Below are 24,659 nucleotides of genomic sequence, written 5' to 3'. Positions count from 1 at the left end.
GGGGAGAGTGTTGGGGGGCCTGGGTACAAGTGAAGGTCCTGTTCTATGTGCCCACATACCATATTTTTTGCTCTATAAGACTCACTTTTTCCCTCCTAAAAAGTAAGGGGAAATGTGTGTGCGTCTTATGGAGCGAATGCAGGCTGCGCAGCTATCCCAGAAGCCAGAGCAGCAAGAGGGATTGCTGCTTTCACTGCGCAGCAATCCCTCTTGCTGTACTGGCTTCTGGGATTCAGAATATTTTTTTTCTTGTTTTCCTCCTCCAAAAACTAGGTGCGTCTTGTGGTCTGGTGTGTCTTATAGAGCGAAAAATACGGTACATCTTTTCCAATTGCAGGGGAACACCAAGTAAGGTCTCAGTCACTTACCTGAATGAATGGGTAGGCGGAGGAGGTTCTTGAGATAGCCTGGTGCAAGGGAGCTCAGAAACAAATTGGAAATGAGTTAAGAATGGTGGAATTCTATGTCCCACATAGCAAGTCCCTGTGTAATAGTCAAGCGGCTGCACTTTGCATCAGTTGATGCTTCTGAACGCTCTTCAGGGCACTGCCACGTACAGTGGTTCCTCGGTTTTCAAACTTAATCCGTTCCGGAAGTCCATTCTTAAACCAAGGCACACTTTCCCTAATGAGGCCTCCCGCCGCCTGTGCCCTTCCACCGTTTGGCTTCCATTCTTAGACCGAGGTAAAGTTCGCAAACTGGGACACTACTTCAGGTTTTGTAGAGTTCATAAACCGAATAGTGTGTAAACAGGGCTGTTCTTAAACCGAGGTACCTCTGTAGAGTGTTTTACTGTTCGGTGTCACAAAGGCCACTCGAAGATCAGACTTCGCCAGAGGTGGGAACAATTGGTTTGATATTTTAGACAGAACTGTTTGCCCAGTAACAGGCACACATATAAACATGTTTTTAATGTGCACCTTCCTGGGTTCACTTGGGTGTTACATCAGAAACGGGGTATAAAAATCTTGAAATTAAGCTGGTGTATTTCTGGTGCTTACTGCCATGTTGATTTTTCTTAAAAAGGGCATGTGTGTTTTATGCAAACATTTATTGAAGCATCCAGGATTTTTTATATATATATAAAAAACTGAAGGCCAACTCAACACATCAAATCAGAAGCACAATAAAATCAGAACCATAAACACATCAACAAATGTATTGAAATGTTTTAATAGGACCTTATATTATTTAAGAAATAAAGTACTGGTATTCTCCCATCCTTGATGCTTGCTTAAGATTATTTTGTCCTTCTCAATTAATCCAAGCTCAGTTACCTTGAAAGTGGCCAACAGTTGGTGAGTCCTTGGCAGTAGATTTTTCCTTGAAAACATCAGATTAGGTAGCTAGGTAAGGCTGTGCACAGAGCTCCTGATCCGGCGCTTTGGAGCAGCTCCAATCTGACCTGGGATGATCTAGGACCAACTTGGGTCTGGGCCAGAAACTGTTTCGGGGACCTAGCACAGTGCTTAATCAGGATTTAAAGCCCAAATTAAATATGGTTTGGAGGGTGGGGAGCACACAGACTGCCTGCATGCACTCCCCATTTGCTGTCAATACAACCCTTTCCGACTGAATCTCAGTTCTACCCAAATCAGCCAGTTTGGGTTCCAGGAGGCCTAATTTTCAGACATCCTAAACAGCCCAACTTACCTACAGGAGTGCCTCTCCTGGTATGCCCCCTGGAGGACCTTACGGTCTGCAAATAACAACTTGGAGGTCCCGAGCCTCAAGGAGATCAGACTGCCCTGGACCAGAGCCAGGGCCTTTTAGGCTGTGGCCCCAGCCTGGTGGAACGCTCTGCCACAAGAGACTAGGGCCCTGTGGGATTTGACATCTTTCCACAGGGCCTGCAAGATGGAGCTGTTCTGCCAGGCCTTTGGTCAGAGTTCAGTCTGACTCCCGCTCCCCTTTCATAAGAACTTGTATGAAAGTGGCCCCCCCCAATTTTTCTCACAGGCTCATATAAGTTCAGCACAAACAATTGGGTCTGGTGAGCATTTAAGGTCTCCAAGCCTGATCTGTGGGGAAATCTGATTGGATTTCATTCTTATCCTGATCTGATTTTAGGATGTATTTCAATTGATTGCCTGGTTTTATGTTAATGTGTTATTCATTTGATGTTAGCTGCTCTGAGCCCGGTTTTGGGCGGGGTATAAATAAAAATTATTATTATTGCGCACGCGTACACACGAATTCTGGGCAAACGAATGCTTCAGTTAAGTTCTACCTAGGTTGCTGAATGCATGAGAGCAGATGGGAGAGGCTTGCAAAACATGAGATGTTCCAGAAAAGTACATGCACACACCTTGTGATAGATTGACATGGGAAAAGTAGTAGTCCCAATGGCAGGAAGCAAAACCAAGTCCTGGATGTGGCTGATACATTGCCTATAGTTTGGTGGGTCAAAAGCAATCCAGAGTGGGGAGAATGCTATTGCACTCAGCCCCATGACTGGATTTTGTTCAAGTTCCCATCTCTACATTGTAACATCAAGGGTCTATCTGCAAAAGGATAATAATAATAATAATAATAATAATAATAATAATAATAATAATAATAATAATACCCTGCCCATCTGGCTGGGTTTCCCCAGCCACTCTGGGCGGCTTCCAACAAAACAATAAAATACAATAACCTATTAAACATTAAAAGCTTCCCTAAACAGGGCTGCCTTCAGAAGTCTTCTAAATGTTTGGTAGTAATTTTTCTCTTTGACATCTGGTGGGAGGGCGTTCCACAGGGCGGGTGCCACTACCGAGAAGGCCCTCTGCCTGGTTCCCTGTAACTTGGCTTCTCACATTGAGGGAACCGTCAGAAGGCCCTCAGCACTGGATCTCAGCGTCCGGGCAGAATGCTGGAGGTGGAGATGCTCCTTCAGGTATTCTGGAGGATGAAGGGATAGGAGCTTCCAAATGGCACCTGTAAAATTTGAAGTACTGATGGTCTTCAAATTTCCCAGAATCCTGGAAAAAAAAAACTATAGATATGGTGGTTCCGTCTAAGATTTCTCTCTCTTTCTGGATAGTATTAACAAAACTCCACTGTTATATACTAAGCTTGGATCCTAGAACAATAGGCAGGTAGGATCCTAGAATGCAACAACTGATTGGCTTGCAGGAGAAGACCAATCAGGCTCCAATAGGAAGTTAATCAGCCAGTTAGGCTGGTAGGATTGTTGAATACAACAACTGATTGGCCTGTAGGAGAACACCAATCCGGCTCCAGGAGGGAATGCAGAATCAGCCAATCAGACAGGACTCATTGTGTAAATGTATATAAAGGCCTGAGGTTTGGTGGGAATTCAACACTGTTTTACAAGCTGCAATAAAGAGCATGAAATCACTGCAGGACTCCAAGTATATTTCATCCACAGAGCCCTTATACATGGATTTATTGAAGATAATCAATATTACAGCCCAATAGGCTGTTCTATGGCTCTGAGTGAAGATGGTTTGAAGCTTTTTATGAAGTTCTCTGTGGAGCTCTTTAAGGACAAAGTGAGTTCTCCCTTCTTTTTGGGTTTGCCATCACTAGACTGCCACGAGACTACAAAGGAGGAAAGGAGGTGTTTTCCTGCTCTCTGGTAGAGCCAATAGAAAGTAGAATATTGCAGTGCCTACATTTCTCAACCTCCCTCAGGGTCTAAAAAGGGGGAAAGGCAACACTGTTATTCCTTTTACCTAATACTAATACACAGGTTTGCTATCACTAACTGAACCCTGAGAGGCCAGAACAATGGTCCACCCTATCCATTGTCCCAAAACAGGCTTTTGAGAAGGTTTAGCTAACCAAAACAGCTGATCCAGTTTCTTATTAATCTTTGCCAGTTCACGGCTTACCTGCAATAATTCATGTGAATGTATATGAAGGGCGGGGGGGGAGGGGGGGGGAGAGAGAGACACTTGGTGAGAATGCCAAAGTTGGCATGCTATACTTCTGATCATTGTAGTTCTCTGTACTTACTATATTATTTATATGTGAGCAGGGTAGCCATAATTACCATGGCTTCTGTATTTGCTACCCTTTCTCTGAACATCTCTAATGTTTTTACTTTTTTATTGCATTTCATAATTTCAGAAACATACATAACAATTTAACAGATTCTGGTGAAGATCCAAAGTACTATGAAGCTAGTTGCATGAGCCCAATGGCGTGTGAAACAAACTGTGTACACACACCTGCTGCGTGGCAAATGGTGTGCAAAAGCTTTTTGCAATAGGGCATAGGGATCAGACGCTCAAGGGAAACAAACTAGTCAGTAGCTCCACTGACCTAGCGCAAGCTCCTCACAGAAACCTAAGCAGGTTGGGGCTTGGGCCTTGAATGTTTGTATCTTGACATTCATGGTGGATCTACACACAGGGAAAAAACCACTATAAGTAAGTCAGAAATTAAATTGTTAAAAGGGGGGGAGCCATGTTAAAAACCCTTAGTTGTTTTTCGTTTGGGTTGGGGTTTTTTTTGTGTGTGTGTGTTTTTTTGTTCTCTGGAGCCATCCAGTGTTGCATGTTTATAACGAATTCAAAACATTTTTTGACTAATGTAGTTTAGTCCTCATAGGAATCTGCCCTATTCCGAATCACACCATTGGTCCATCTTTCACAGTATTGTCTACTCTGAGTAGAAGTTGGTCTCCAGGGTTTCAGACAGGATCTCCCCAGCACTGTTTGGAGATATCAGGGATTGAATAGGGAAGCTTTTTGCAGATAAAGCATGTCCTCTACCACTGAGCTGCAGAAGCCAATATTCTATAAATGCAGTTATTTTTGCACACCTTCATTAGACTATAATATTTTTAAAGTGTTCAAAATCTGCTTTTAAATTTATCCTATGGCTACTACGTATCTGCATTAAAAATAAATAAATTATGCCCTTTTCTAGATGAAAAACTATCCCTACAGATCCGTATGTCACCCATGTGGGTGTGAATTATTGAGATGTACAAAGGGTTATTGAATCTCCAATAGCTTTTGAAGAAAGCCCAGGATGCCTTGGAAAAGTTTGGAAATGAGCCCATGTAGTAGATGCAGCCTTTACCTAGCCTGCAACAATTAGGGGTTGAAAGTATGGATCTCATTTGAGTTCATAAAAGTGTCACGGTGACAAAATCCCAGCCGTGTTATGTAAATAAACAACAGGTTCAATTTCACAACGTTATGCAACCTCCTTATTGTTCCAGTTATGTTTTTATTAAGCCGATCCAAGACAGAAGGCACAGCTGGGAGGAAAAACCAAACAAAATCCAAATGGTACTTTTCAAGAGCAGGAAATGTAAACGTTGTCCCAGTGATCACAACTACTACGCCATCGGTCTTCAGTGTAACCGCAAACTGTGTTCGCATAACCTTAAGTAACAATTGCCCTGATAGGAGAGAATTGTAGGAAATGGAAATCAACAACTGAGGACTTCCACATAATCTCTTTATATATGGATTTTGAAAATAACACAGCACTTAAACCAGTAACAGAACTGAGTTTGCATACCAAGGCTTTGCCAATGTGCTTATTTTGCGGACAGGCTAATATGGAAAGTGTTTCGGGGACGGACAAAACTTGAAAACTTCAGCATTAACAGAATGCAGGATATGCTGCACTGTAATTTCAGAGAAGTGAAATGGCTTGCTCAACTTTTGCCGTTTAGTCCAAGGTGAGCTTGGAGCTTTCATCAAAGAGCAAGTGACAAGCTATTTCAATATTCCTTGCTGTTTGGGCACCTTGACTATGGCATGGTCCATTCATTCTTGTTGTTTGGCAATGAAATATTAACACTCTGGATATTACAAACTAACCTGTTAGCATTATTTAGGCTGTCAGACCCTGTCTCAGAGACATTGTGAAGCAATAACGTTTAATTTAAATTTTAACTTAAAATTTTAAAGGGGGAATTAAAATTGTGTGGAAAGTCTTAGGTCCTGCGCCGGTGTTATCTCTTTATTAATCATACAGGAAATATGTTGCACCAATTCATGCTTTACTTGTACAACTGAAGTACCAAAAGTTTGTTTGAGTTGTGCACTCATATGTCCCAAAATAAGTTTATGCTCGGGGAGGGGGGGGGGAGGAGACCTTGGAGTCAGGTTGTCGTGGAGCTGGTGGTTTTTAAGGAGAGGAGCCATAATTAATTTGGGAATTGGCCATCTGTCATGGATGTTGTTATGTACTGAGTTGAACAGGATCCAAAATGAAGCAGTCTGATTGGTCCTAGAAAAATAGGATCCAGAATGCAGCAGTCTGATTGGTCCACAGGAGCCACCCAATCCAGTTGGAAGTGAATCCGCAACCTGATTGACCTACAGGAGAATCCCGGAATTAGCCAATCACGTGGGGCCCATTGTGTAAATAATGTATATAAAGCAGACATTCTGGGGGAAATTCCATTCCTCCTCACCATTATGAACTGAATAAAGAGCATGAAATCAACTCTCAACTCCGAGTATATTTCAGATGCTTTAGCTGAGATTCCTGCATTGCAGGGGGTTGGACTAGATGATCAGTAGGTGATGTACATTCTCAGAAGGCAATCATTTAATATATTTTGTTAATTTAACGTAAGCATAACTACAGAATCATAGAAGTGTACTGTATAAGGTAAATGTTATGGATGTGCTTTCACTGTGTTATTATGTTCTCTGCTATTTCAGTTTTGATCTGAAATGTATATATTTGTTGTAACTTAAATTTCAGAGGGGTAGACCAAGTCCTAGAATGAGGGAAGCTTTCTCTGACTCTTAGCCATGAACAAAACAAACAAACAAAAAAATTCCTTCCAGTAGCACCTTAGAGACCAACTAAGTTAGTTACTGGTATGAGCTTTCGTGTGCACACACACTTCCTCAGATACACTGAAACAGAAGTCACCAGACCCATATATATGTAGTGAGAGGGTGGGAAGGGGTATTACTCAGAAGGGTGGTGGGAATGGGTGATTGGCTGATAGGTGTGGTAAACCTGTTGGTCTTAGGGGGGAAAGGAAGGGATGAGATGACTAAAAATACGTAGCTATATCATGTATAATGAGGTAAGAATCCAATGTCCCTATTCAGATCAGGTCTCTTCATGCTTTTAAGTTTGGTAATAAGTTGCAATTCAGCAACTTCTCTTTCCAGTCTATTTCTGAAATTCTTTTGTAATAAGACAGCGACTTTGAGGTCTTGTATAGAATGTCCTGGGAGACTGAAGTGTTCTCCTACTGGTTTCTCTGTCTTGTGATTCCTGATATCAGACTTATGTCCATTTATCCTTTGGCGTAGGGTTTGGCCTGAAGGCTGTGTACTCCCTCTGTATCAGAGGTGGTGTGCCTCTAAATACGTTTCTGGGCAGCACAAGAGGGGAATGTAGGAAGCTGCCAAACACCAAGGCAAACCATTGGTCCATCTAGTTCAGCATTGGTTGCACTGATTGGCAGTGGGTCTCCAGGGTCTCAGGCCTCATTCTTTCCCAGCCCCACCTGGAGATGCTAGGGATTGAATTAGAGACCTCCTGTATCCAAAGCTGATGCTCTGCCACTGAGAGTGGTGCATGCTCTGGTTATCTCCCGCTTGGACTACTGCAATGCGCTCTACGTGGGGCTACCTTTGAAGGTGACCCGGAAACTACAACTAATCCAGAATGCGGCAGCTAGACTGGTGACTGGGAGCGGCTGCAAAGACCACATAACACCAGTCTTGAAAGACTTACACTGGCTCCCAGTACGTTTCCGAGCACAATTCAAACTGTTGGTGCTGAACTTAAAAGCCCTAAACGGCCCTGGCCCAGTATACCTGAAGGAGCGTCTCTACCCCCATCGTTCTGCCCGGACACTGAGGTCCAGCGCCGAGGGCCTTCTGGCGGTTCCCTCGCTGTGAGAAGCCAAGTTACAGGGAACCAGGCAGAGAGCCTTCTTGGTAGTGGCGCCTGCCCTGTGGAACGCCCTCCCACCAGATGTCAAAGAGAAAAATAACTACCAAACTTTTAGAAGACATATGAAGGCAGCTCTGTTTAGGGAAGCTTTTAATGTTTAATAGGTTATTGTATTTTAGTGTTCTGTTGGAAGCCGCCCGGAGTGGCTGGGGAAACCCAGCCAGATGGGCGGGGTATAAATAATTTATTATTATTATTATTATTATTATTATTATTATTATTATTATTATTATTATTACTGAGCTATGGTCCTCTCCCCCCACCAAGCGGGAGCTGTGGGTCCATGGATGAGTGCATCTGTTGCAGTGAGAGGTCCCTTGGTCCAGCCCCTGGCATCCATCTCCAGGTAAGGAAGATTCCAACCTAAAATCCTGGAGAGCTGCTGCAAGTCAGTGCAGACAATATTGCCCTTCCTCCGTTGTGTGATGCTGAGCTCGTGTCCTGCTTTGTAGGCTTGGAAGCGCCCGCTATTTCCCTCCCTGCTGCCCTCAAGCAACCAAGCCCAGAGCCTTACAGATAGGGTGGAAGCAGACGTTTTTTAATTGGGAGCATTGAATTGCAAATCCCAGTTTTAAATTGGGAGCGTTGCATTGCATATCACGCCGCCTGCACAGGAGGCAAAGCCAGGCTGCATCCAACCCTGACGTCCTCTATTGCAATACCCGCTTCTTATCTCTATAGCATCACAGGCGACTCCGGAGAGGGAAGAGCTTCGCTCTACTCCCGGAAGTCTCGCTGGAAGCCCGTAGATGGGCTGGAGCCCCACGTGGTCCTTACAGGCTTCCCTTCTCCGCCCACCATTACCCACAAACCACCTTGCCGTGGCACAGAGGCACAAATCGAAGAGGGAGCCACCTTAGTCTGGGATGGGGCTATTCCTGGTTCAGATCAAGAAGCCATTTTCAAGTCCCTCCCAGTTTACAGAAGGCGGGGGCGAGATGCAAACAACTTTAACGTGGCTGCGCATAGGAGCCAACTCCTAGGGGATTTATTTTATTTTTGTAGATATGGACAGATATAGTTTTAATTTTTTTATGTGCTTGTTTTTAAATGATTCCCCCCCCCCATTTTAATCCGCTGTTAGCTTTGTAGCTTCAAGAACACTGCCCAATCATCTCGTCCTCTGTCGTCCCCTTCTCCTTGTGCCCTCAATCTTTCCCAACATCATTGTCTTTTCCAGGGTGTCTTCTCTTCTCCTGAGGTGGCCAAAGTATTGGAGCCTCAGCTTCACAATCTATCCTTCCAGTGAGCACTCAGGGCTGATTTTCTTCAGAATGGATAGGTTTGATCTTCTTGCAGTCCATGGGACTCTCAAGAGTCTCCTCCAGCACCATAGTTCAAAAGCATCAATTCTTCGGCGATCAGCCTTCTTTATGCTCCAGCTCTCACTTCCATACATCACTACTGGGAAAACCATAGCTTTAACTATACGGGCCTTTGTTGGCAAGGTGATGTCTCTGCTTTTTAGGATGCTGTTTAGGTTTGTCATTGCTTTTCTCCCAAGAAGCAGGCGTCTCTTAATTTCGTGGCTGCTGTCACCACCTGCAGTGATCATGGAGTGCAAGAAAGTAAAATCTCTCACTGTCTCCATTTCTTCCCCTTCTGTTTGCCAGGAGGTGATGGGACCAGTGGCCATGATCTTCGTTTCTTTGATGTTGAGCTTCAGATCATATTTTGCACTCTCCTCTTTCACCCTCATTAAAAGGTCCTTTAATTCCTCCTCACTTTCTGCCATCAAGGTTGTGTCATCTGCATATCTGAGGTTGTTGATATTACTTCCGGCGATCTTAATTCTGGCTAGGGATTCATCCAGCCCAGCCTTTTGCATGATGAATTCTACATATAAGTTAAATAAGCAGGGAGACAAAATACAGCCTTGTCGTACTCCTTTCCCAATTTTGAACCAATCAGTTGTTCCATATCCAGTTCTAACTGTAGCTTCTTGTCCCACATAGAGATTTCTCAGGAGAATGATGAGGTGATCAGGCTCTCCCTTTTCTTTTAGTTTGCTGTGGTTGACACAGTCAAAGGCTTTTGCATAGTCAATGAAGCAGAAGTCGATGTCTCACTGCCTTGCCATGGCGAAGGGGCTTGAATAACTCAGAGTCTAAGAATTGTAACGGACAATGGAAAGGTAGCCTATAAACCTGTAAGCCGCCCTGGGGGGAGGGGGGCGGCGGCGAATGAATAAAACCGTGAGAAGAAGCCCGGAAGTCGTCCGTGCGCGTGGCCTCTCTTCCCTTTTCGTGCCTCTGCGGCCTCGGTGCCTGAGGGCCCTTCGAGGGAGGAGGAGGCGGGGAGGCGGACGTCGCGGCCTGCGGTCGAGCGGAGCCCATGGAGGAGCCCGACTACCTGGGAGGCAGCGCGGCCGCCGAGTGGGGGGACGACGGCGGCGACGGAGGGGCGGTGAGAGCGGGGCCGCGGAGGGAGGTCTTTCGGGGAGGGTCTTATTGTTGTTATTATCCCCCGCCCCCTCTGAGCCTGTGCACAAGCCGAAAATCTTATTTCCCCCTCCCTCCCCGGGGGATTGATTTATTTTCAGGAAAGCTGTAGGTAGTAAATTATTTATTTTTAATTATTCCTTATTGATTAAAAATTTGCATATCTATACAAACATTGTGTGCTATCTCTTTACATAGGAAGAAAAAGAAAATTATGTAGAAAATCTATAAAAAAGAGGAAAAATATAAAGAAATAACAAAGATACGAAATAAAAAATCAAAAGAGGAAAAGAAAAGACAAGACAACATTATTTACACAATGGAAGTGTCCAAAAGCAGCACCAAGAGGGCAACGGGGGAGGTGTTGCTCCTCATTTTATTATTATTATTGTTGTTGTTGTTGCATGAGCACCATTCGGAACTCCCATGGTTCTATGCGCCTTTTGCGATAGGGAATTTCATTAGGGTGAGAAGTTTCTGAGCTCTCGGTGCAGTACTGCACCTTAGATTTCATATTTAAACCGCAGAGTATGAAGGAAAGGAGGACCTTTTTCTGCCTCCCCGCTTCCAAAGACTCTTAAGAATATTAGGGGAAGGACTACTAGAACATGTGGGAAATGAACATAACATTTTAGCTGCAGTTCATTCATTTTCAGCTTTGTATTCTTGTCATTAAAAAGGGGCGCCTGGACGTTCTATCGTTGCTCCCATAACCTAGGTTTAAGGTGCCATTTAGCTCCTAGCTTTCATATCTGAGTTTCTAACACGTGACACCATTGCTTTACATTTCCAGAGGGGCATGCATCTCCAGGGACGCGGGTGGCGCTGTGGGTTAAAGCCTCAGCGCCTAGGGCTTGCCGATCGAAAGGTCGGCAGTTCGAATCCCCGCAGCGGGGTGCGCTCCCGTTGCTCGGTCCCAGCGCCTGCCAACCTAGCAGTTCGAAAGCACCCTCGGGTGCAAGTAGATAAATAGGGACCGCTTTCTAGCGGGAAGGTAAACGGCGTTTCCGTGTGCAGCTCTGGCTCGCCAGAGCAGCGATGTCACGCTGGCCACGTGACCCGGAAGTGTCTCCGGACAGCGCTGGCCCCTGGCCTCTTGAGTGAGATGGGCGCACAACCCCAGAGTCTGGCAAGACTGGCCCGTACGGGCAGGGGTACCTTTACCTTTACCTTTATGCATATCCAGCATTTCCAGATAGGACTGCAAAAGATTCTTGCTAGAGGCTCTGGAGAACTGCTAGCTGCCATAAACTAGGAGTAGCCTACACATAATATCTGGATGTTTATTTGCCTCCAACTCCCATCATCCCAGACCATTAGCTTTGTTGTCTGGGGTGCACCCTATGCTGGCTAGGCATTGGTAAAACTGACCCAGATGGACCAATAGTCTTCCCCAATTAAAGACAGCATCCTAATGTTCCTTTGCCTATATGGCTGTTGACGTTGTAGCCACAGGATAAAGCAGTTTAATATGTGTTGCTGGGTTTTTTTGGTTTTTTTCTAAACACATTCCTTAAAGTTCGGGGGGTGGGTGGGCTAACTTTGCCAACAAGTGTATTATAACAGAAATCCAGTGTGGTGGGGAAAATAACTGTTGTTCTGCACTTTCAAACAGCAAGATGATGAATATGGTGAAGAAGATGACGCTGGTGTCCAGCAGGAATGTTTGCAGAAATTTTCCACCCGAGATTACATCATGGAGCCCTCCATATTTAATACTTTGAAAAGGTAACGGCAGGGTGATTGTGGTGGTGAAGGTGGAAGAGGGAATGCTAGGAATGGTACCTGGCTCAGTTAAGGGGCAATTTGATACTCCTTGGTTTTTTAGAGTTTGGCTGCATCTTTTAACAGGTATTTCCAAGCAGGTGGCTCTCCAGAGAATGTGATCCAGCTCTTATCAGATAACTATACTGCTGTAGCTCAGACAGTAAACCTTTTGGCTGAGTGGCTCATTCAAACAGGTATGTTCCCAAAAATTGTTGGGGTTTGTGGGTGTATGTGGCTACTAATTTTTTTGCACAGCACCTTTATAAAATTGCTGATGGTGCATGCAAAAAAGACATGCCTGCTATAGCAAATTTGTCTCATTTTTTGAAGCATGACTAAAGGCCCTTCGGGTTCCAATCTTTCCTACCTATTAGTCACTTTAAAATATTTTGACTACTGCTTTGAGTTATCATTGAGGAGGGAATAGACCTATGATTCAGAATCGGCTGCACTTTAATGGATGAGTTAACTGAGTAGCTAACACTTGGGATGCAAATAGATATGTCATATGAAAGCTTGCCGGCAGAATCAAAGTACTGTAAAATTAACATCTTCTGACTGTAATTGCCGTCTGGTTAAGTTTGGTAGAGAGAGGGTGTACTGTATGCGCTCCCTTGTCACGAGGTTTAGTCACAGGAAGCATGAAGGAATTTCTGTTTGACAGACATAGATTCATACACAGGGATCTCTCTCATTGCAGGTGTTGAGCCCATTCAAGTCCAGGAGACAGTGGAAAACCACCTGAAAAGCTTGCTGATTAAGCACTTTGATCCTCGGAAAGCAGATTCAATTTTCACAGAGGAAGGAGAGGTAATTCACATAACTTAATGCTGCCAAGTATGATATCCTTCTCAAAGGCATTTCTAGCCATAGTCAGCTCAAATAAATACTGTACTTTTCCGTGTATAAGACTAGGGTTGTTGTTTTTTTGTAAAAATAATGCTAAGAAGTGGGAGCCGTCTTATACATGGGTAGAAGAAGAAGAGTTTGGATTTGATATCCCGCCTTTCACTCCCTTTAAGGAGTCTCAAAGTGGCTAACATTCTCCTTTCCCTTCCTCCCCCACAACAAACACTCTGTGAGGTGAGCGGGCCTGAGAGACTTCAAAGAAGTGTGACTGGCCCAAGGTCACCCAGCAGCTGCATGTGGAGGAGCGGAGACACGAACCCGGTTCACCAGATTACGAGGCTACCGCTTTTAACCACTACACCACACCGGCTCTGGGTGGACATTTGATTGGTTGCTGCTGTGGCTGTCAGTGGCTATTGTGCATGTTATTTGTTGCTGCATCCATAGATCTCAGGGCCGTTCATAGCATAAAAAATACAAGATAAAAACACATAATACATAATACAGGGGTACCTTGGGTTATAAACGCTTCAGGTTACAAATGCTTCGGTTTACAAACTCCGCTAACCCGGAGGTAGTTGCGCCAGGTTGCAAACTTTGCCCCAGGATGAGAACGGAAATCGTGCGCTGGTGGCATGGGGGGTGTTTATAACCCAAGATACCCCTGTAATAACAAAACAAAGCAAAAACACCCACATTTATGTTGAACCTCTGCAGGCAAGTTCAAAAATGAGCACCAGAGCCTGTTCTCCTTTTTGTTTTCTTGCCTCCCGCTGAGCCTTGCCTTGTCTCCCTGTGCTGCAGATCAGGATAATTACATACTTAACTCTACCTAGAGCTGCTTCATCCATTACTTTTTCCAACCTGGGATTTTTGTACTAGCTTACATTTGACTATACACACACAAGTCGTTTTCTGCCATGGGTTCACAGACCTTGGGAGCCGTTCTGTGCAATGCCAGTTAATCTCAGTAAAAAAAACCCCATTCAAGTTGTCTTTCACACTTTTTCTGGCTGCTTTGTAGATAACTGATAGCAAAGTTGTGGTTGACTAGGCATTCGAGCTCCAGGGTGCAAATGCAACATTTCCCCCTGGACAGCACTGCTTTTTCTTTAGGAAATTCTAAAGCTGTTTTGCAGCCTCAGGTTGATTTTTGTCAACCTCTAGGACTGTGTCATCCTGTTGCTCTGGTTTTTTTTCTTTTTCTGGCAGACGCCAGCATGGCTTGAGCAAATGATAGCGCACACTACATGGCGGGATCTGTTCTACAAACTGGCCGAAGCTCATCCAGACTGTCTCATGCTGAACTTCACTGTCAAGGTAATTAATAATCTGTTTCAGTCAATTGGAAAACCATGTTATGAGCAAGAGGGGCAGGAAGAGAGTGAAGCAGAGCCATTTGCTGGCGAAACTGTCAGCAAGAATGCTCCTTCATATCAGTGGAGGGTGGTGCTCATGAGGAACAGCAGGGTGGGAAGTAGGGAGACCAACAGTAGGTGGAGCCAACTAATTCTACTTTTGCCTCCATCTTCCTCTCTTTTGAGTTCTACAAGGGCATTGCTAAGGAGGAGGAAAAGGCTGACAGGCAGTGCCATCCACTAGGGCGGGTTGTAAGGAAGGAGGCAGGCAGGTGAGGGCAAATGAGGTTGGTGGCCCACTTGCCCTGACGGACTGGCCTCCTCTGCTTTAGATGAAAATGGCATGTGGTGTGTGCTGGATATTAAGATACCAGTTAGGGCTTGTTTCCTCTGTAAATCGGAGGTGCAACCCAAGGTTGTCACAGCGAGCTTTCTTGAAGCCATGCTGCGAGCATTAATAACAATAATAATTAATAAATACCGTATTTTTCACTCTATAATACGCACCAGACCACAAGACACATCTAGTTTTTGGAGGAGGAAAACAAGAAAAAAAATATTCTGCATCTCAGAAGCCAGAACAGCAAGAGGGATCGCTACGCAGTGAAAGCAGCAATCCCTCTTGCTGTTCTGGCTTCTGGGATAGCTGCGCAGACTGCATTCGCTCCATAAGATGCACACACATTTCCTCTTACTTTTTAGGAGGGAAAAAGTGAGTCTTACAGAGCAAAAAATATGGTTATCATTATTTATTTATACCCCACCCATCTGGCTGGATTTCCCCAGCCATTAGATTTGAAAGAAGCATTCTGTTGCAGTCAGCAAACTAAGGTCCCATCATCACCATACATTTAATGCACTATTTGCCACTTTGAAAATCATGCAAGAATCCTGGGAGCTGTAGTTTGTTAAGGATGCTGGGAATTGTACGTCTGTGAGATCAGCACAGTTAACAACTATAGTTCCCAGGATTCTCTATGACTGTTACACATGTAGAATAGTGCTTAAAATTTATATGGGGTGTGACTTAGGTTGCAGTCCATGCTTGGGTGCAGGAGATGACGATGTAGTGGGCATGAAAGTCTCTCCAGTTTGCAAATATGTCCACAGGCCCCAAAATCATAGAATTGTATAGTTGGAAGAGATCCTCAGTGTCATCTAGTCCCCCCCTGCAATGCAGGAATCTCAACTAGATCACAGTTTTGTTTCAGCTTCAGCCCAGTGAAAATGTAATGGTATCTGCCGAAATGCATGCATGAGAGGTTCTTCACAATAAAGATATCGTATCGTATTGTATTTTCAGACTGTGAACTTCCCTTTGGCCTGCAAGTGCTGCAATTGACTCAGCTGTTGATGCTTTTGTTACAGCTTATCTCTGACGCTGGGTACCAAGGGGAGATAACCAGCGTATCAACAGCATGCCAGCAGTTGGAAGTTTTTTCTCGAGTACTGCGTACTTCTCTGGCTACTATCCTAGATGGTGGAGAAGAAAACCTGGAGAAGAATTTACCTGAGTTTGCTGTAAGTCTCTTTTTCCTACTCTAATTCTTGTTTTTTATGATGCATCTGATGTCCCGAAGCTCCCTGATTTGGGGAGGATGTGAGGAGCCGTCCATAAATTGTACTGAGACAAGTGACACCTTTTGGACCCTTTCCCAGTATGCCAAAGCTGCACCGCCAGACTCCCATTTCCCTGCTGACTACAGAAAATGAGTTCTGTACTCCAGAATATTTTGATGTCCTCCTAGATTCTCTGCTATTGTGCTTGCTCTGGCTGCACTAAAATTGGAATGATACAGAGAAGATTCTCTCCTATTCCCATCTCAGCTAAGCATGCCAGACCACTTTTTTTGTTGCCTCTGCTTCCATAAATCGGAAGATACTGTTATTACTACCTTTTGAAAGGGCCGGTCGTTTCTAGAGCTGCTGCTCATCTGTGTCTCTGTGTATTTGCAGAAAATGGTGTGCCATGGTGAACACACGTATCTCTTTGCCCAAGCAATAATGTCCATATTATCTCAAGAAGAGCAAGGTGGCTCTGCTGTACGCAGGATTGCTCAAGAGGTTCAGCGGTTTGCTCACGAGAAGTAAGATCTTGCTGCATTTAAAGCTCTTTTTCTTAATTTATCTGTGGTTCTGCTTGCCCTGTGCTCTCCCAGTTTAGATGTAAGCTTGGTGAAAAAGGAAACCTGGTCCAACCCACTTGTGAAGTTCATTTTAGAAAGTTAGTTGAAACTAAAGTATGGCGTGAGAACATAGAGCTGGCAGAATACCTGGCGCACAGGTTTTTGTGGTTTTTCCCAGAGCAGTCCTTCTGCCTTAGTGCATCATTGGGAGTACACAAAGCCTTCTGACTCCTGGGAATAGGAGGACTTATAGATGTGTTTCATGCACAAACCAGCAGGCATTTCCGAACTGAAAGACTCCACAGTGTCCTGCAGCAGTGTCTTAAGATAGGCAAGGGAGGACCTTTCCTTTTGTGCTTGAATAATGAGGGCATAAAGGAAGGCATTCTTAATAGCTGATGCACAGCTGTGCAACTGCCTATTCCTAGAGGGGTCATTGCTGCCCGAACTTCTTTCAAACATTTTGTAAGATTGTTTAGCTTGTGTTTTCAATTAGTAGCTGAGGTTAAGCAGATCTGGGGCTTAGGAAAAGGCAGGATAGGGATACAAGTGTGTGAACTATGTATTAATAATTGAAACAATCGTCAAAGTACAGTGGTACCTCGGTTTACAAACTTAGTCCATTCTGGAAGTCCGTTCTTAAACCAAAGTCGTTCTTAAACCGAGGCTTGCTTTCCCTAATGAGGCTTCCTGCCGCCGGTGCCCTTCCACCATTCGGCTTCCAAGGTAAAGTTCACTAACCGGAACACTACCTCCGGTTTTGCAGAGTTCTTATACCAAATAGTTCGTAAACAGGACTGTTCTTAAACCGAGGTACCACTGTACAAGTAAACTTAATAATGCAATGCAGCAATGGGCTAGATGATAAGTAACTCTGATGTATTTGATGATAAGCGCTTCTGGGCCCAAACCCAATCTGAAGGATGCTGCTCTGCGTATCTTGATCATGGGGTTCTTTTGGGTCACTTTTAACCTGCTCAGCACCCTTGGAAGTTGTTTAATATTGTCTGCTCCTGTTGGCAGTCTAGCACCTCTTAGTCTACAGATCACCTAAAATTCTCTCTTGTTCTTGTTATGACCTTCTCAAGAGGCCACGATGCTAGTCAGATCACTTTAGCTCTGGGAACGGCTGCCTCGTACCCTCGAGCCTGCCAAGCACTTGGTGCCATGTTATCGAAAGGAGCGTTGAACCCAGCAGACATCACAGTCTTGCACAAAATGTTTTCGAGCATGGATCCTCCTCCGGTAGAGCTGGTAAGTATCCGTAGCTTCTTTTGAAGAAGCTTTTTTCCCCAGCTATGCTTTCAACGGCATCAAGGACTGTGCAAAGCGTGTAAAACACCTCATTGCTCCCACTCCTTCACTGCTCAGTTATAGCCTCTTCTTGTGAATTGACATGCTTTTAAGTATCTCCTAAGGCCCCTTTGCATCTTGGCTTGCCTCCTTTCTCTCTAACCTTTGCTGTTTTTCACCTGAGTTGCTAACAATTGCACAGACACTATGAACGTAAGGAAAACAGAACTATCCCTTAGTACCTGTAATAGCACAATGCCTAATAATAATTGCTAGCATATTTAGAAAGTTATTCAAAGTCCACAATGCTTCACATACACTGACTCATTGTATCCCCTTCTACAGCCATATTAAGGTAGGCTATATACTAGTCGAGAGGCTGAGAGGCAGTGGCTTGCATAAGATTACCTTCAGAGTTGTGACTGAGACCAGGTTTCAGCCAGGGATTCATGACTTGCAGTTGTAAACTGCTCTATGAGCTTTCCCTGACTCCAAAAAGATGTTGGCATGTTTACCTTCCTCATCCTTGGTACTATAACACAGCGTGCCTTGGGTAACGAGGACAAAAATAAAAACAAGTGTGTTTGCGGTCTATTTATTATCTAGGCCAAGGATAGGGAGATTTGTGGCCTTCCAGGTGGTGCTGAAGTACAACTCCCATGTTCCCAGATCGTTGGCCGTCTGGGCTGCAGCTGATGGGAGTGCGAGTCCAGCAACATCTTGGAGGGACCACAAGTTCACCCCCCCCGCCCCCCCCCACTCTAAGCCATCCTGTTGACCAGGCTTTTCAATGGTTTGGGGGTACTATGTAATTTGGGTAAAATCAACTCTCTTGGTATTTTTAATTGAAATGGTATTTTGATTACGGCTTTAGGACTCTTACTAAACCTTGTCTACGAAATCCACTTTACTAGAAACATCATGATACAGGTTCTGCGTTTGGTTACTCTTAAAACCATGGTTTTGCATGAGCTGCCTCTTGTCATGTTTTTTATTGTTTATCTGTTTATCACAACCATATTGCATTTATATGCTATTTTTCTCCAGGGAGCTCACAGGTAGCCCACATGCTTATCCCCTTTCCTTATTTAATCTCCACAACAACCCTGTGAGGTAGGTTAGGCTGAGGGGCAGTGGCTGGGCCAAGGTCACTCTGTGAGATTCATGGCTGAGTAGGGATTTGAAACCTGGTGTCCCAGGTCCTAGTCCGACACTCTAGCCTTTACACCACTCTGGCTCATACAGATGTCCTGTATTACTGTTTCTCAGATCAGAGTTCCCGCTTTCCTGGATCTCTTCATGCTATCGCTGTTTAAGCCAGGTGCCAAGATCAATCAGGACCATAAACACAAATATATTCATATTTTGGCATATGCAGCTAGCGTTGTGGAAACATGGAAAAAGGTAAGCTCAGTTGAGTGTTGTTCTATTGCTTTAGAACTGGTGGCCTTTAGTAAACTGGTGCATTAAAGCAGGATAAAGAATATGCTTGTGTTGTGTTTCATCATAATTTAGAATAAAGCTGTAAGCTTGACTCCTGTCTTGCCAGAAGTGATAACTTATAACTATCTTAAAAACAACAATTTGAGTTTCTTTTACGGAGCATCTTAAAAAATGCTCAAAGTGCTTTTTGTACAGTATCTCAGTATACAACAAGCCTGCAAAGTGAGTTTTTATTGGCATCCTTATATTACAGGTTTGGGGTAGGGGGACTGAGGATGAAAGACAGTAACCAGCTGATAGCTTGAGCCAGTTTTAAGCTATCAAATGAACCTTTTGACCCATCAACTATTGCATGCCTTCATGGATCCTTCCCTTAGGATGTAAATGGGTCATCTTCCACTTTGATTAATAAATTGTCCTTGCATATCTTCATGGCATCAGATTGGAAATTCTTCTGCACGTTACTTAATGATATTATCTTGTTTGTGTAAAGTGAAAGGAAAGGCATGCAGAGAGCACAAAAACATTGACTCTTCAGGAAGGTTGATGAAATTGCAATCTGTACCATGGGCCAGTTCTACACTCATGATTCTTCTTGTCTCCCATACCACATTTTATCACACTTTTAGAACAAAAGAGTGAGCATAAATAAAGATGAACTCAAGTCCACCACAAAAGCGATTGAAACTGTTCACAATCTTTGTTGCAATGAAAATAAAGGCGCCTCTGAACTCGTAGCAGAACTGAGTACCCTCTACCAGTGCATCAGGTAAATCTTGGAAGAAGATTTTGACTAATTTGCTTGAGAGTAAAGCTGGCATTAACGTGGAAACACTTCAGTTTTGTGCTTTTCCTTGGTACAGATATTTATATGCCGTATATTGTTTATACGCCAGCTAATAACATTTTTTGACTGCTTACAATAATAAATATTGAAATACAAATGAAAAACATATGTTCACTGCAGCTGTTGATAACCTTAGGATGAAGGTTATTTCCATGGGCTGATAACTGTTTGGACCTTGACACTTGCCTGTTGTTTGTTTCTTTGTCTATTAAGTGGAATCCAACAGAGCAGTGAGTCTCTTGTTCTGTGAGTGATTTCTCTTTGTACAACAGAACATTCTTCCCTGCTCTGCCCCGCCCCCCCGTAACATAACCCCAAAGTTTGTTCTAGGAGCAAACTCTTTGGAACAAATTTAGAGAAGGTGTTGGGCAAAGTCCCGTTGTGCAAGTGGAGATCATTGCCTTGTTCAAATGCAGGAGTTGAATACCACCTATTAGTATTAATAATATCATTATCATTTTATTATTGTATTAGTTAATAATATACCACTCAGTGCTGAGCTAGGCTTCTGTGTCATGGGGAGAGACTTTCAGTACCCTTGCTTAAAGCAGAACAGTTTTCTTAAAAGGTTAGGATCTGTTTTCCAACATTGATCCACAGAAGAAACAACAAGCACCCCTTCCTGTGTGGGGGTCAGTGTTGTTCTGCAGCTTAGGCATTTTCCAGATTGGGCCGACAGCTCAGGGTCATATGAGGCAATGTCAGACTGGAAAGACTGCAACAGCAAAAGAGAAATGGTGAGGTCTTGGCAGACATTCAGATCTGGAAGTTTCCAATGGACAACAGGTTAAAGCATTCAGCTGTAGCTTGTTCAGGACAGATGGGCCTCTGTAAAATGAATTTTCTTTTTGAAACCAATCAGTATTAATTGATGTTTTCTTGTTTTATGGTTACTTCTGCTGAGTTTACTCTCTTGTGTTGCATACCATCATGAATTTTTTAAAATAGGAGTGCATACTGTCAATACATAAATCATTAAATGATATTTAGCGTGGCTTCCCTATATCTTTTAGGTTTCCAGTAGTAGCAATGGGGGTTCTGAAATGGGTCGACTGGACAGTGTCAGAGCCCCGATATTTCCAGCTTCAGACTGATCATACTCCAGTGCACTTGGCGCTGTTGGATGAGGTAAGGTCAGGGCTGTATGTGTGTCTGTGCGCATGCACGCTACATTTAATTCGACATGACAAATAATGTGTTTTGGGTGATTTACTTCTGCTGGTCCTGGGGGGAAGGGGCAAAGAGTTTTGCAGGGTGTTGAAGCTCTACCTCTTAACCACTGGAAATCGCACTCACATCCCCTCTGGTTGTTGAAAGTTCACCCGGCTTTGCATGCGTATGCGTTAAGGTGCCCCATTTTGCCAACCATAAGGACTAGAAGCTTTAGTTTGTTCTTAATTGGAAGCTGGTATTTGGGAGATGCTGAGCATTTGATCCAGTATCAAATTCTTCACTTAGCCAGAATTGTGGGATAACTGCATAGCACTGGCTAAGATTAACAGAAGCGGTAAGATTAAAAGGAGGTTAATGTCCATGCATTTATTTTATTTATCGTCTTTCTAGGCCACCATATCATAAAATACCAGACTGGTGATAAAATAATAACAGATAGAAAACAATAGACATAATCATTAAAGTGATTGGCTAATAATAATAATACAGTTGTACCTTGGAAGTCGAACAGAATCCGTTCCAGAAGTCTGTTTGACTTCCAAAATGTTCGAAAACCAAAATGCGGCTTCTGATTGGCTGCAGGAAGGTCCTGCAGCCAATTGGAAGCTGCTAAAGCCCCATCAGACATTTGGCTTCCAAAAATAGTTCACAAACCGGAACAGTCACTTCCGGGTTTGCAATCTTCAGGAGCCAAAACATTTGGGAACTAAGCTGTTCAACTTCCAAGGTACAACTGTAGCACTGTAGTGGAAAGATCAGTTGCAAAGCCCTGTCAGCAGAAAAGAGGCATCCTTTTCAGCAAACAGTTCCCATCCTTTTCCATCTCCTGTGCCCAGATTTTTTCTACCCCTTGTTCATAAGCATCGTGGAAGCATGTACTGTGTGGCTTGCATTTACCCCTTCAGTCAGCCACTAGCTGGTAACGGTACTGAACTGACTACTGTCTTGTCTGCACCTGCAGCAATTTGAGGTGTTAGGGTGGATAACATATCGGACTACGACAGGTAGGATCACATTTTTTAACATTGCCTTTTAAACAAAAATTAAAAAAACCAGTGTGTTAAAAAAAATCTGGCCTAGACTCTTCCTCTCTCATCCTAGTTTAGTCTTTTGTGTGGGGGGGAGCTTTGAAAGTGAGCTGCCCTGTGTTCAGGCTGAAGTGGCAGAGCCTATTAGGCCACCTCTTTCTGCTGTGCGTATGTAGACCCAGACTCTGTTTAAGAATTCCAAGTTGGGTATTTGCTAGAAGGTGAAATTTTTTGCAGGTGATCCATCTGGGTTGGTGAAGCTTGGAACTCTGGAATGAGGGGCTGTGATGTATGTTAATAGAATTGTAGAGGTGGAAGGAACCCTGAGGGTCATCGAGTCCAACCCCACAACCATGCAGGAATATGCAGCTGTCCCATACGGGGATCAAACCTGCAACCTTGGCATTATCAGCACCACGCTCTAACCAACTGAGCTATCCAGAATGTGTTTTAAGAATGTGTGTCTTAATAGGCGTCTAGAGGACCTTATGTGTTTGCCTTCTGGTTTGCAGATCAGTACATGCCATCAACTCCTTCATCCTCTGGTTCTGCAGCTTCTGGTCAAACTCTTTGAGACGGAGCACTCTCAGCTCGATGTCATGGAACAGGTGATGAAAATTCAGGGGTTTAGATTTTGCTCAGGCCATTTTTCTCCTTCTCACTTCTGTGCTACAGAACTGAAGCAGGTTGCCCGAGCAATCCTGGGAGCTGTTGTTTTGTGAAGTTGCTGGTGGCGGCGTGTTCAGGGGCTGCAAATCTTTATGCCACTTTTGTAGCATAGGCAACACTGTCCTGTTGGCCCCTGATCTTGGGGATTCTTCTCTTCTGCGGAATTTAGCAGGCGTCTGCAGGAAAAAGAGTGAAGGATTTTTGTGGGAAATAACTGTGCCTTGTTGTTGCTGGGCAGAATTCTGCTTTTAAGAGACACTGAACAAACCAGAGGATGGGAAAACCCTGCAGCATTCCCCTTCCAAATGATCTGTTGCCAAATCCTATTCCAGTCATCTCTGATCAGACAATACTGCCTAGGGCTGAGGGAAGTTTTGAGTTCAGCAATAGCTTTCCCCATCCTTGTACTAAGAAATGAAAGTTACATCTCCATATTCTCATTGATGGAAGATATAATCTTCTTGTGGGGCCAAGAAAAGAGAGAATTTGTTCTTGTACATTCTCCTGTACGTGGGTTCAGCTGGCAAGAACTAGACAGATGCATCATGAGTAAGGGCTTTTCAGTATTACCTCCCATCTCAGCTGATATCCTTGCCAATTGTCTGTTGTGCCAAAAATCAAGAGTTGCGTAACTTCTTCACCCAAGGCTATAAAAGTTTACATAACTTTGTTGGCATAATAGATTTAGGCCTTGAACTGGCATTGACTGGCAAGTCAGTGGGCAGGCAAAAAGTAGTATTTCACAAAACGCTTATTCACGGAATTCAACCTTGTAGTTTAGCGGTGATCCTGGGCTTCAGAAGGGGAACAGATACAGGGAAGATAGATCGAGCAAACTGCCATTAGTCATGAGAGCTGAAAGTAACCTCAGTGTTCAGCGGGACACTGCCTCAGAGAACCAGGTGTTTGGAACATAGGAAGTGATTTGTTGCCGCTTGCAAACTCTCCAGAGACATCTGAAAAAGCAGCTCATGGCAGAAGGAGCAGCGAAGGCAGAACTCTCAGAAATGACAACCTGGTAGAACAAAATGGGGCACTGCATAGGGCGGTCAGCAACCCTTTCCTTCTCCAGAGCAAGATCAAGAGGGCTGCATGTGGGGGGTCCATTCCAGGCACAGGCCTGCTGTTGAAACTCATGGCTGCCAAAGGAAGCTTCCTTACATCCTCATTCAGAGGCTACTCTGTGTGAATCAGAAGCAGCCCTTCTTCTCATTCAGCAAGGCAGGTCTTGTCTTCTTTAAATGGTTAATGCCTATGGTTAATGCAGCTTGGAATCTTTGCTAGAGAATGAACAGATCCCTCAGTTACACTGTCTTAAGTTTTTACTTCGGCTGAGTTTCAAAGACAAACGTCCTGCCTTGTTTGTCCTTTCAGCTGGAACTTAAAAAAACCCTTCTAGACAGGATGGTTCACTTGCTCAGTCGAGGATACGTCCTTCCAGTGGTTGGCTACATACGGAAGTGTCTTGAGAAGCTGGACACGGACATTTCCCTGATCAGATACTTTGTGACGGAGGTCAGTGACTACGTGGAACCTGCAAAGCTGTGTTTATGCAGATTAGTTTGCACTTGCTCATTAAATTGGGAGCCTTAAGACTAGGTTGTGGCCTTTTGGCTATTTTATTTGCAACACAGGTATCCCACCTTTGTCCTTAACAAGCCTTCCAACCGAGTTAGTAAAAACAAAAGATCCAAGCCTATAGTCAAGTCATCCATTAAAAGGTCAGGAAAGCACCTAAATGATAATGTAGCCAAAATTATATT

At 44.0% G+C, this 24,659-nt stretch overlaps 1 protein-coding gene across 1 annotated transcript in view; it reads left to right on the top strand.

Annotated features, from left to right (window-relative positions):
• Nucleotides 1-9,989: 9,989 nt before the first annotated feature.
• The window catches only part of NELFCD (negative elongation factor complex member C/D), a 17,749-nt gene continuing 3,079 nt past the window's right edge, over nt 9,990-24,659 (top strand). Inside the window, exons 1-13 of the mRNA XM_083744378.1 lie at nt 9,990-10,308; nt 11,959-12,071; nt 12,195-12,304; nt 12,811-12,920; nt 14,172-14,279; nt 15,686-15,838; nt 16,274-16,404; nt 17,532-17,697; nt 19,006-19,140; nt 19,809-19,948; nt 21,040-21,154; nt 22,740-22,835; nt 24,271-24,411. Of these exons, the coding sequence (XP_083600504.1) occupies nt 10,237-10,308; nt 11,959-12,071; nt 12,195-12,304; nt 12,811-12,920; nt 14,172-14,279; nt 15,686-15,838; nt 16,274-16,404; nt 17,532-17,697; nt 19,006-19,140; nt 19,809-19,948; nt 21,040-21,154; nt 22,740-22,835; nt 24,271-24,411 (1,590 nt within the window). The 5' untranslated portion in view covers nt 9,990-10,236. The remainder of the gene's footprint in view (nt 10,309-11,958; nt 12,072-12,194; nt 12,305-12,810; nt 12,921-14,171; nt 14,280-15,685; nt 15,839-16,273; nt 16,405-17,531; nt 17,698-19,005; nt 19,141-19,808; nt 19,949-21,039; nt 21,155-22,739; nt 22,836-24,270; nt 24,412-24,659) is intronic.

Source organism: Podarcis gaigeae (genome assembly GCF_964106915.1).
Source record: "Podarcis gaigeae genome assembly, chromosome: 6".
NCBI classification, from domain to species: Eukaryota; Metazoa; Chordata; class Lepidosauria; order Squamata; family Lacertidae; genus Podarcis; species Podarcis gaigeae.
This window is presented reverse-complemented; position numbering and strand designations above follow the sequence as displayed.